Source organism: Saccopteryx bilineata, chromosome 2 (assembly GCF_036850765.1).
Source record: "Saccopteryx bilineata isolate mSacBil1 chromosome 2, mSacBil1_pri_phased_curated, whole genome shotgun sequence".
NCBI lineage: Eukaryota > Metazoa > Chordata > Mammalia > Chiroptera > Emballonuridae > Saccopteryx > Saccopteryx bilineata.
Genome location: NC_089491.1, coordinates 238,158,566 through 238,171,109, shown reverse-complemented (window position 1 = coordinate 238,171,109; position 12,544 = coordinate 238,158,566). Strand labels below are relative to the sequence as shown.

The 12,544-nt window shown below is 45.5% G+C and overlaps 1 protein-coding gene across 6 annotated transcripts in view; it reads left to right on the top strand.

The window, feature by feature from the left end:
- ETS1 (ETS proto-oncogene 1, transcription factor) overlaps nt 1-12,170 on the top strand; it is a 134,906-nt gene extending 122,736 nt beyond the window's left edge. For all 6 annotated transcript variants that reach the window (XM_066259707.1, XM_066259702.1, XM_066259704.1 and 3 more), the window contains 2 exons: nt 7,796-7,914; nt 9,483-12,170. In XM_066259707.1, coding sequence (XP_066115804.1) covers nt 7,796-7,914; nt 9,483-9,698 — 335 coding nt within the window. In that variant the 3' untranslated portion in view covers nt 9,699-12,170. The remainder of the gene's footprint in view (nt 1-7,795; nt 7,915-9,482) is intronic.
- The last annotated feature ends 374 nt before the right edge of the window (nt 12,171-12,544 follow it).

The window sequence follows — 12,544 nt, the reverse complement described above, 5'->3', positions numbered from 1 at the left end:
CTCAAATCCAAATGTAGCCCATTTCTGGTGACTTCTTAAAAAGAATAGTTACCTAGAAGACATCAGGGGAAAAAACTCTAAGGAAACCCACTTCCTGACTTGGGCTTCTCTGGCTCGCTGTCCAAGTCTGTGCTGGGTGGAGGGTTGAACATGGTTAGACAGAGTTCTTGGGTTTAGAGGAAAGAGGCAGGTGCATTTGAATAGAGGCTGCCCCTTTAAGAGAGAAACAGTCTTCTTTCCCCTGCGGCCACCCCCACACACATGTGTACTTGAACACATGCAGGTGTGAGGAGCCCAAGCAAAAACAAGGGTCTTTTCTCCACACACTAAAGTGTGTAACTGTCATATTTTCGGGCCCAAAGCAGACTCCCCAGTGAGCCTCACTTACATGTGTCCCAGGTGGGCAGCCTGTGGCCAACCAACTGAGCTTGCTGCCCAGCCTGTCTTGGACATTGATGGCTGCAGCCTTTCTGCTTCACCTTTAGTTAATGCTGATAGGGCCCACCTCTAGGCCAACCTACCGGCGTTTGTGGGGAACACTGCTGAGTGCTCTCTAGGTCAGCCTTCCATCATAATTAGGTAGGGCATGCTTGGCGAGGAGCATAAATGATTAGGGAAAAAATAAAAGCACATTGGAGGAAAGAGGATCTAAGTATGTCTGTGGCCAAGATTTCCCCAAACCATAAATGTCTGTGATACTTTCACTTGCAAAGCAGCCTGCATCTGCTCTTTTTGTGGCCTCTACTTTGAGTTAGAGCAGGAACTTCACAGTTTCCCCCCCTCACTTCAACAGATCTTAGCCGGTCATTCTTGTTCACAATATTGAAAGCATTTCTCTTTTATATACTTTAACCTTTTTTTCTTTTCTTTGGCCTCCAACTTTCTCCTTTTTCAAAGTTGCCATAGAAAAGACTAATTTAATTCTTGGAAGAATAATTGAATTTTATCTAGTACTTTTGCTATTTTCTTTTTAATTCCAGCTCTTTTTTTTTCCTCTTTCTTTAGAAAGTCTGCTTTTAAAGATGTATTTTCTATTGTTTTATTGTTGTATTTTATATTGTTCCCAACTGTTGTGCACTATGAGATATATATATATATATATATATATATATATATATATATATATCTCCTCATGATTGGGATTTTATATCTCTGTTAAGTAGGAAGGAGTAGGGATTACTATTTACAGTTTAGGAATGGGAAAACTAAAGCCCAGAGAGGTTAAAGAAGTTGTCTAAGATCACACATTGAATCGGGGAGAAATTTGGATCAAAGCCTTGGACCATTGACTCTTTATTTTGGGCTTTTCCACAAGCATGTAAATATTTTAATTTTATAGGACGCTGTCACCTTTTAGTCCTCCGCTGCTTGACATGCTTCATTACTCTTTTTGATGCTTCCTCCCATCTTTCAGTCTCATGTGTCAGCAACATAGACTTGACATCAGAAGATGGCTTTAATTGATAGTTGAGCTGTTTTCTGACTTGTTTCTATTATACTGGCTAGAACAGCATTATGTTCATGTGTTTTTCAAGTATCTGTTAGAGTGTTGGGTTGTTTTTTTTTTGTGGTTCTGAGATGAGTTCCTAGAATTTATATATCCTGAACACTGCCCTTAGGTTACTAGCCGTGGATGAAGGAATGGATGTAGGGAACATACTGACTTTATAGTGGCTTATTAAACTGAGGCCTGTGGGCTCATTATGGGGTGTACTGTATGTGGGTCACGCTGGAGATGAGATGAGATGAGATGGGATTGGGTTGTGGGGTAGGCAGAGGTGGGGCATAACGCAGAAGAAATAGGAAAAGGCACCTATAGACACAAAGCCAAGCCAAAATACCAAGCATTCCCTACCTTTCCTTTTTTAAAAAAAAAATCTTTGCACTGCTTTGGTTGCCAAACAATACAGCAATATGATTTCTTGAATTTTTCATTCTCCAGCAGAGATTTGTGCAGCTTCAGGTTGAGTTTGGTCCACAGGGCAAGAAACTGTCAGGGTGGTTTCTGTTTAATTTGTTATTAAACTTCATTTGGCAAGGACTTAATGGAAATAGAGAGATTTTGGCATTTTTTGTGTGTGAAGGATAGTTTGGAAGGGGTTTGACACGAAGAGGGTGATGCTTAGCCTGTGGGGCCACCCAACCCACCCTCGGAATTGGGAGCTCCTACAGTAGTTTGAGAGGAAGGTGTACTTAGGAACAGATGGGTGGGTCATTTCTGGATTCAAGTGTTCTGTTTTCTCCATCATCGTTTGGCTGTGGGTAGACACCTGGGTGGAAGGGAGGGGCCGGGCAGGCTCGTTCCTCTGTTTTAGGACCACCTGGCAGATGGGTGCTGTCAGGGCAGAGTCAGCCCTGTTGCAAGGGTGACCAACCATGAGAGTTTCGTAGGTTAAAATAAATGTGGTGTCCTGCCCCCAGTAAAGTGTTTGATTTGACTTTTAGAGTCAAGTGAAAGAGACTAGCTTCTCAAAGTAGCAAATGAACCCCCAAAGGACAGAGGTGTGGTAGTTTTTATTTTGGGGAACATGTTGATGAGATGTAGCCCGGAGTCCCCATGCTGTCTGGTCCCAAATATAATTTAAGAGTGAGAAGTAGATTGGATAGCTTTTCACATCCTCACACCTTTCTTCAGGGGAGGATCGTTTCAGTAATACAATTCAGGAAATGTTCTGAGCACTTGCCAGAGAGAGGCCAGGTACTGTACCTGGCGCAGAGAAAATGGGATCAGTGAGATACAGTCCATGCTTGTAGGAAGTTGATAATTGCAGTCATTAAACAGCAAATTGCTTTAAACACCATCAGGTTGGTGTTTGTTGGTGAGGTACAGTTCTTGACTTTAGATTTCAGCAGCGAAAGAACACAGACCCTGCCCTTGGAGCAGATGTTCTTGTAACAAGGGATCAGGTTGGTCGTCTAAGCAAACCGCAATGGGAGGTAGCCCACGACAGTGACTGCCCTGAGGGGACCTCCACCTGAATGGGAGCACCTCGAACTAGGGCACAGATGACAGATGAGAACTTGCAGTTGACATGAAAAGGAAAAACGGAAGCCCCACCCCGAATTCACTAACAGTGAGTTCATTGACATGCAGAGGCAACCTCTGAGCCTACAAAATGAGAGGAAAGATACTGACTAATTATCAAGTGGAAAGGATCATTAGCAAAAGCATCTTACTAAAATTTTGTCCTAGCCTATTGTGATGTATTTAAGTTGCTCACATCTTAGATTCAGAGTAAGGAAGCAAAAAAGTAGGGTTGTTTTTTTAAAAAATAACCCACTCTCATTGAGATAGATTGACATTACTTGATAAGGAGAAAGGACTTAAACAATATGAGTACAAATTTACCTGAAGCTTTGCCTTTAGAAAGAGGGAGAGAGATTGTAGCCTTGGATTTGAAGTGCTTTGAGGGATCCCTCTGGAAGGAAACATTCTCGTGGGACTTGCTCCGCTGTCTGCTGGCCTGGATGCCTCCAGGTACCCCTCTGATACTTCTGAGGTTGTATCAAGTTCTTCAAATCAGGAATGCCAGTGTTGTAGTAAGAATTGTCCTCTTACCCAGAAGCTGAGAAGAACAAAGCAGGCAGAGGAAATCCCCAGCTGCGGCCAGCGAGGGAGACGGAGGGGGCAGACTGCTGGGTGTGGAGCCCAGGGAGTTGGGAGGGTGTGAGTGTGTGGGGGTGCTCCCCCCACTTCTTTGGAGAGAGACTTCCTTCTAACAGGGACCCCTCTGTTGTGGCTCAGAGCTTCAACTTGAGAAGCATAGTCTCCCAATGATGCCACCGGATTCCTGATGTGTGACACCCCAGGGCAGCATGGTGAAGGCCACCGTTGACTGCCTTCAGGCCCCCAGACAGGGATACTATTGTGAGTCACATTTAGTGTGTGAGCTCCCCCCCTCCCATTACTGGCACTATTCTTAGTACCATTCTCTGCTCCCTGGGACAAAGGTCACTGGGACTACAGTCTGGTTGGGTGGGTGGATGGGGCTGGGCCCAGGCGGGAGAGGAGGTGCAGGAAGAACAGAGGGAGATGCTTCACAGTTTTAAGATATGTTGGAGCAAAGGCCAGGGATGGGGCCTTTGGCCCTCTGGGAGAGCCTGTCACTACTAGTGCTGGCCTTGGGCAGTACTTCCACATGTTTGGGGCAGAAGAAGTTCCTATGGGCTTGGACTTGGGTGTTGCTGGCAATTCTACATACATAGCATGCATTCCAAGCAAGCCGTGGGCTTCCAGGTGGCTCTGAATTGCATCCCGGACCCAGAATACGTGTGACACATAGTTAGGAACAGGCTCCTGTGTTAGACTATATCCACTGGCCCAGCTAAGGAACAAGCCGCCCCGGAACCCCATTCTTTCTGGAAGAAGACTCCATGTCTGTCCCCACACCAAAGGGCAGTTCAAGAGTTAGCACGAAAGTGCTGGAGAGGACTCAGAGGAACCCTGGAGTCCTTTCATTTGGCACCACAACATGGGCTTCCTGAAGAGTGAGTAGTGACATGCAGAAAAGCCAGGGTGAGAACACCGCATGCCCCATAGCTCCAGGTGGGCTCACGCGAGTTTTCTCTGAGAACGAGACTTGCACTGACATCACCTCTCTTTTGACTTTTCTACTGTGAAGCTGACCAGAGATGATCCTTCCCCTTCAGCTCCTGTGCTTCCTCCAGCCTTTGCTTTGCCTCTGTATGCGTCCTTTCCCCTTTGGTGTGAATGCCAGGAAAGAGTTAGAGAGCGCCGTGCTCCAGGACCTGGGCTCCCAGTTCCCAAATGGCACAGCTTGATGTTCTGTATGAACAAAGGTGCAATCACAATGAGAAGGAAACCCCTGCAGACAGGGCCTCCGGCTGCCCCGACCCTGTGCACAGATACCAGGGCTGCAGCGGGGCAGGCGAAGCCCAGGACATGGACAGACATCTCAACTAAGGAAGTGCGCCAGTAGGAAAACCAGTGACAGCCACTTCTGAGTCCCCTTCCTCCAGGAGCTGGCTGCAGGGACAGGAACTGAAGCCCCCTTCTCTGCACAGGGGCTGCCCCATCTCAGAGGCTGTAGAAGGTGCCGTGCTGCTCCTGGGCCTCTCCCCTCCAGGACTTGCCGGGGAGAAGCCTGGCGCTTCCATCCCTTTCCTCAGCTTGGTGTCACCAGCTCTCCAAAGGGATTTTAAGACAAATAGTGTGAGAGAGCTTTTAAGCTAAATAGTGGGAAGGAAGAAATAAATGACATGGATAGCTACCACATGAGGACCTAATTAATTGAGCTGGAAATGTCACCTGGAGATAGATGCCAAGATCACCAGCTTTTGGAGGGTTGGGAAAATCGCTGTTTGTCCAGTGCCCTGGGGCTGCTGTGACAGATGAGGAAGAGATGCTTTTTAAAAGCCACATCTTTTTGTCCCTTGGATGAGTGTGACCAGGCAGGCAGATGAGATGTCAGCCTCCAGGTTGGTCCTGTCTGGGGGCAATGTAGTATCAAGCTAAAGAATTTGGAGGACAGACTGCGTGGGGTCCAGTCGCGGCCACGCTACTTCTGATATGAATGGCTTTGGCCAATGCCGGTGGACACAAGCCATGCAGCATACCAGTTTTCTCTGCTATGAAATGGTAACCATACGCTAACCTAGCAGCCACCCCATGGAGTTATTATGAGAAGTGCTTAAGCATCAACACAGTGTCTGGCACATAGTAGATGTGCAATAAATCAGAGCAGTTGAGTGTTTTGCTCTGCCAGCGGCCTTAAACCAAATCCTTTCTGTCTTATGTCTGCCGTCTGTGGGCCTGACCTAAAGGCAGATTGCAGATTCCAGGGGTCATTTACATAATCTTGGGGTAGATGATTTTTCTCTGTATGTCCTTTCTCAAGGGTTATGTTGGCTGTATAGTCATTTTGCACTTCATCAGGAAACCTATATTATGTTACTTGCAGTATGAATTTACTTAATTTTATTTTTTGCCCCCAGAAATCCCATATCATTTCTTATCGGAGATTTGTTTTCTTACTCCTTCTGCCCACCAGGATGGCTTTTTAATGGATTCCCTGTATAATGTCGCACTTAGTCCTGTGAACCCAGACTGGGAGTGGTAGCTAGTGACTTTGACTCAACTTACAAGAAACCTGAAAATGTGTCTAAATTGTATACCAGGTGTTTTTCAAGAAGCAGTGAAAACAGCAGTGTAGGATAGGCTTCAGTGGTGTAGCACTCTGGGCTGTTCTGATGTTAATTTGTTTTGTAGGCACTTACTGAATTGTTCAAGATGGTTTTATAGAGCTCAAGGCAGGGATATTTCATTTTCCGTATTTAGCGTGGGGGGGTGCAGAGGGAGGCAGGCCGCCACTAGGAAACAGGTACTGAGGAACGCTCCCTTGGCCATCCGATCACAGCGCACACAGGTCACTGCTTCCTCGTAGGTGTCTGCCGAGGTGACCATGTGCCTGGGATCTGAAGGCCCAGTCACCGCACCCAGAGCACCATTTCCTAACTGTGCTTGGAGCAAAGTCACATGACTTTTCTGAGCCCCTTTTTCACACCAATAGAATGGAAACCGACCACTGTGCTTCACATACATAGAGAAGTGGGCAGTGGGTTTTAGGAGTAAGCAACAGGAGGTGTGTGAACAAGCCTTGTAGGAGTATGAGATAGAACAGGAGATTTCTGTGATAGATTATAAAAGACTTTTTTTTTTTTTTAATGGAGAGGGAACCTACCTAACGCTTGTTTCTTATTGAATCATAGTTCACTTTGGAACAGAGAAATCTGAAAATTAGGTTAAGGGTTAGAACTTTAAAAAGTGAAGTTTTTCCAGAAGGGTTAGGGCATCCCAGACTTCCTTCACCTTCACGGACTGTGTGTTTATCCATCCTGCTGCCCAGATTGCTTCTGAGATGGGGCTAGAAGGCACGGTGCAGACATTTCACTGGCTATGCTCACGAGGCAGATAGAGTCATTGGCAACATTGTCATTTCTGAATAGAAGGGTATCGTGAAAGGAAATCTGTGGAGGAGTCTTTTAGCATAAGACAGATTGACTATCAGAGTATATCAGCCCTTCTTCGACTAGACTGTGGCAGTGTTGGTGACTAAGACAAGAAATAATGTGATTGTCTGTGTGTGTAAATGAGCACATACTGAACCCAAGAAGAATTTAAAAGTCGTCACCTGACCTCCGAGGATTTCCTGGGTGGCAAGTTAATTGTTCACAAAGTGATGATTCTTTCCTGTCTTTGTTCGGGTGCTTGCCTGTAAGTGACCTGGGAGGACAGGACAGGACAGGACATGGTGGAAAGGAATATTATGATCCAACTAAATCTTTGTTACAGAGACCTAGAATAAAGATCTTGCTTGCAAATCAGGGGCCAAAGACTCCCTGTGTGGAGGAATGCTTGAGTTTGACTTCTGACAGGAACTGGCAAAGACATTCCTTAGTCAATACGTTTATTACTTCTTGAGGCAAAGTGACTTAGTTTTTAAAGGCACAAAAGACTATGCTGCCTTAGTATATCTCAGAGGGTACAGTCAGTATTTTCTTCCTAGAGTTTGCTTAGCAATAAAAATGGACTGACCCTTAAGCCATTCAAAATAAGGCAGTCGATATATTGTCTTAAGTGTTTTTTCTTTTTTCATTTTTCCTTTGGTCAGAACCTCTTCACTACTGCAGTCTGTATAGGCACCTCCTCCAACATTTGTGCTCTGTGTTGCCTTCCTTCTCTCCTGGCTGGTGGACAGAGAGGGGGGGAGGGCGTGCTGTGTCCTGGGCATGCTGAACACCTGGTGTAATGATTTCCAATGCCTTGTGTTTGCAGGCAGTGGACCCATCCAGCTGTGGCAGTTTCTTCTGGAATTACTCACTGATAAATCCTGTCAGTCTTTTATCAGCTGGACAGGAGATGGCTGGGAATTCAAGCTTTCTGACCCGGATGAGGTAAGAAGGGAGTGACTTGAGAGTTTTATGTTAGAGCTCTGGAAAGGATTGTGTGATTCTGATGACATTCTCTAGAATTCAGATACCAGCTCTGCCGCTTACTACTTGCTGGACCTCGAGCAAATTACATAGACTATCTGAGCCTTAGTTTCATTATTTGGAAAATAGAGAAGATATCTATGTTGCCCATTTGTTTTCTAAGATTAGCAGATATGATGCACTTAAGATAGATATTGGGCACATATTAGCCCTTTGTAAATACGAGTTTTCTTCTTGTACTTAGCACTTTTCCTGGCCCCATGGTTCTCTGGCTCTGAAAGGGGTCAGACAATTCAAGAGGACTTGCAAGATTGGTACAATTTTTTCATTAATTCATTCTTTGACTCAACAAATGCATATCGAGTGGTTGGTCTCTGCCATGCCCAATTCTGAGGGTAAAAATAATGGAGAGAGACAACATCTTCAGTGTGGCAGACATGAGAACTGTCCCCCAGAACAGGAAAAATGCTTCCTGGTGGGGAAAGCAGGTATGATTGTAGCTCAGTACTCCTCACAAGAGATTTCATCCTTTTTTTTGTATTTTTCTGAAGCTGGAAACGGGGAGAGACAGTCAGACAGACTCCTGCATGCGCCCGACCGGGATCCACCTGGCACGTCCACTAGGGGGCGACGCTCTGCCCACCAGGGGGCGATGTTCTGCCCCTCCGGGGCGTCGCTCTGCCGCGACCAGAGCCACTCTAGCGCCTGGGGCGAGGCCAAGGAGCCATCCCCAGCGCCCGGGCCATCTTTGCTCCAATGGAGCCTCGGCTGTGGGAGGGGAAGAGAGAGACAGAGAGGAAGGAGGGGGGGGGATGGAGAAGCAAATGGGCGCTTCTCCTATGTGCCCTGGCCGGGAATCGAACCCGGGTCCCCTGCACTCCAGGCCGATGCTCTACCGCTGAGCCAACCGGCCAGGGCCGAGTTTTCATCCTTTTAAAGTAGGGACATTTTCTTAATAACATAAGGAGAGAAGAGCGTCTATAGAGTTGCTTTCCTTTTTTACTTTAACTTCATTATATAGAAGTTCAGGGTCACTACGTTTTCATCAACTTAAAGGATCTACGTTACTGACATCCTTGCCCAATCCTTGAAAACCGGAATTCAGAAGAGATAGGTCGGGAAAATATCTTCCATGCACAAGTGGTCCCCAACCTTTTTTGGGACACGGACCAATTTAATGTCAGAAAATATTTTCACGGACCGGCCTTTAGGGTGGGACAGATAAATGTATCACATGACCGAGACAAGCGTCAAGAGTGAGTCTTAGACGAATGTAACAGAGAGAATCTGGTCATTTTTTAAAAATAAAACATCGTTCAGACTTAAATATAAATAAAATGGAAATAATGTAAGTTATTTATTCTTTCTCTGCGGACCAGTACCGGTCCGCGGCCCGGGGGTTGGGGACCACTGTCTTAACTGACTTAATTGAATATTATGAGTCACTGTGAATAGGTATAGGCATGTAAGCATGTAAATTTGGGTTATTTTATAGATTTTTACCCCTTCCTCCTTTCTTTAAATTTCAGGTGGCCAGGAGATGGGGGAAAAGGAAAAACAAACCTAAGATGAATTATGAGAAACTGAGCCGTGGCCTACGCTACTATTATGACAAAAACATCATCCACAAGACAGCGGGTAAACGCTACGTGTACCGCTTTGTGTGTGACCTGCAGAGCCTCCTGGGGTACACGCCCGAGGAGCTCCACGCCATGCTGGACGTCAAGCCGGATGCCGACGAGTGATGGACAACGAAGGGGCCGGGAGAACTCTGCTGATACCATTCAGAGAACAACCACGTCGGTTGGACGCTTAATTTTTTATTGTTATTCTATTTTTAATTTTCCAGAACTCATTTTTTTTTTTTTACATTCAGGGGTGGGATCTAAGTGAGCTGCAGCTATAGTCCGTTGTGCGTGGTTGGAAAGGGAGGGCCAGGCCTGGTAGGGTGGGTGGGACAAGACATCCTCGAGCAGATTTTCAAGAGAGACAGAAAGGTCTTCTCCAGAAGCCTGAAGAATCTGGCTTAAGGGAAGACATGACTAACGTGTTTAATCATTTTTAAAAATCATTTGTGGGGGAAAAATGTGCCTCAAGTTATGGACTTATTAGCAAAAGAAACGGAGGCATCAGAAATCATAAGACCAATGAAAGGCAATTAGTTGGCTTCTGTTTGTGGGTCTGGGAGGGCAAAAAAAAAAAAAAAAAGAGAGAGAGAGAGAGAGAGGAGGGGAAGGACATTTTGTTTCAGGCCAGCACAAAACCCAAGGACTATGTACCTTTTACTCGACTTTTAAAACAAAGATGGACTTCAGTGGGGAGGGTCCAAAACTTTTGTTTTTTTTTTTTATGTTAAAATTTATTTTATTAAATTCTGTGCCAGTATTTTTTTTTTTCCTTAAAAACTGTCTGAAGCTCTAAGGTGGTCTCAGTGTTGTGGAGTCATCATGCAAGTTTGTTTTTATTTGCCAGCTTCGGATTCTGTCACAGTGAAAGGAAACTGTTTATATAGACCCCACTGGAAATGCAGAGTGCTGTCACTGAGATCGGGGACCCCAAATTCACGTGGCTTTAGAGATGAAGGAACAAATAGCGTTGATTTGGGTACCAGGGAACTGTGCCTGTGAATTTCATCAGTAGTTTAAAGAAATTATCATCACACCCTGCTACTTATTGTCATTAGTGTATTCTTGGGGTTTAGACTTAACGTTGAGCTCAGAAGCATTAAGTCTTGAACTGAATGTATTTACAGCCCTGGTTTGGGACCACAGGAAATGTAGGAGTACTGTTGAAGTCATGGGAAGGAGCTCAAAGGAGGAAGGTTGATGTTGATTTTTTATTGGTTCTGTAACTGTAATGTATGACTTGGACTAAAAGCTGTGTGCATGGGCATTACCCCTCAGGTCTTATGAATTTAATTCTGAATGCATGTCATTCCAAACTGAACTCTACACTTTCTCCTTTATGGCTAATTTCCCCAGTGTCCCATACTTCTTTCTTTCCCCCACTCTGTTATTCAGAACAGAGAAATGTTACAGCTTTCTGATTAGGGAGTGGAGGCGTAACAGCAGATGGTGTGAGGTGAAGAGTGTCTCATAGAGCCATGAAGAGTCACTGGGCTTCTGGAGCGATGGAAATTGAGGGAGCCTACATGTATAATGTGGCTCTGCTGTCTTTGGGAGGAGAGATGCAAAGCTTTCCTCTGACGAACTTGAGCTAGTTGAGTCGAGGCCAGGTGTGACTGTGCGTGCAAAGTAAATGGAGCAGCTACTGTCAGGGTCTTGCGCTCCGGTCCGTTCCCATGGTGCAGGGTGAGTGAAGGCTCATAAGTGCAGAAGAGAGGAATGCCAAGGAAACAGAAGAAGGGGAGCTTGAATGAAGACGATAAGGTGGTCCCGGAGATTTGAATATATTTTTAGTTCCCTATAATTTAACTAAAAACTTAATCAACTGAGGCAGTTGTGAAGAGTAATCTGAAAATAGGTCTTGGGTGGGTGGGACTAACATCTAACTAGTGAGGACAAGTTTCTAATTCAATTGGAGTCCCCTCCACTGGAGAGATGCCCGATTAAGAAAGGACAGTGGCAGTGTGCAACTTTTATAGACTTCAGTGAGAGAGGTACAGAAACGTTTGAGATGGGCTCCTCAGGGCTGGCCTTCCCAGGGCTCTGGCTGAGAGACTGGAAGTTCTCGCCACCTTCTTGCATATCTTCAAGAAAGGGAACGTTTACTCCCAGGTCCTCTTGCAGACACCAGCTATCAGGAGCTGAGCTCTGTGATTCCTGTTTCCTCGTGCTGATGAATCGGAGAGTCTCCTTGGAAAGCAAAGGCAGTGTTAGCCCAGCTGTGTATTTGACCTTCTTCCAAATGCAGGTGCCTTAATGAAGCTCTGGAAATATTTTAGGAGCTGCTCAGGGAGTGTTAGGCAGAACTGTAGGACTACATTGTTTTTCCTTAGATTATGTGATCTTTGTTGGGCACTGGCAAAGGTGTGTGTGTCCGCGTGTATGTGTGCGCGCACGTGCGTGAGTGTGTGTGTGTGTGTGTGTGTGTGTTTGCAGACATGCAAAACTACAGCTGAGATAATACCTGGGTTTTCTAGGTACATCTTTCCATATTTCAGTCATGGGTGAGAATAGAACCATGGCTGGGCATCAGTCATGGCTTGTGGTTTGCAACCAGGCATAAAAACATTCTCTCAACTCATCATCCTTTCCTATTACATGTATGCCCACAACTCCCCTTCTGTGAGTGTTGAACTCCTGCAATATTTCCATAGCAGCTAAGATGTAAGTGCCTCCTCCTGCTCCTCAGCCCGCTTGTTCGCTAAGATGCCTTTCTCTCTAGGTCCACCGTTTTCAATATTTATAGATAGTAGTTTATCAGTTAAGACAGCTTTGTTGATCTGGCCAGAAGCTTCTTCTCCTTCTGATTAAAGGCCAGAGACCATCCCGGGAAGAGTGGTGAATGGATTATACACTGGAAATGCAGCAGAATTGCTGCATTCATGCTTTCTAAACACACATGCTAGCTTCAGAGGAAGGATGGGCAAATCTGGGTTAGCGGGGCAAACCCTTCTTTTCCTGGAGAT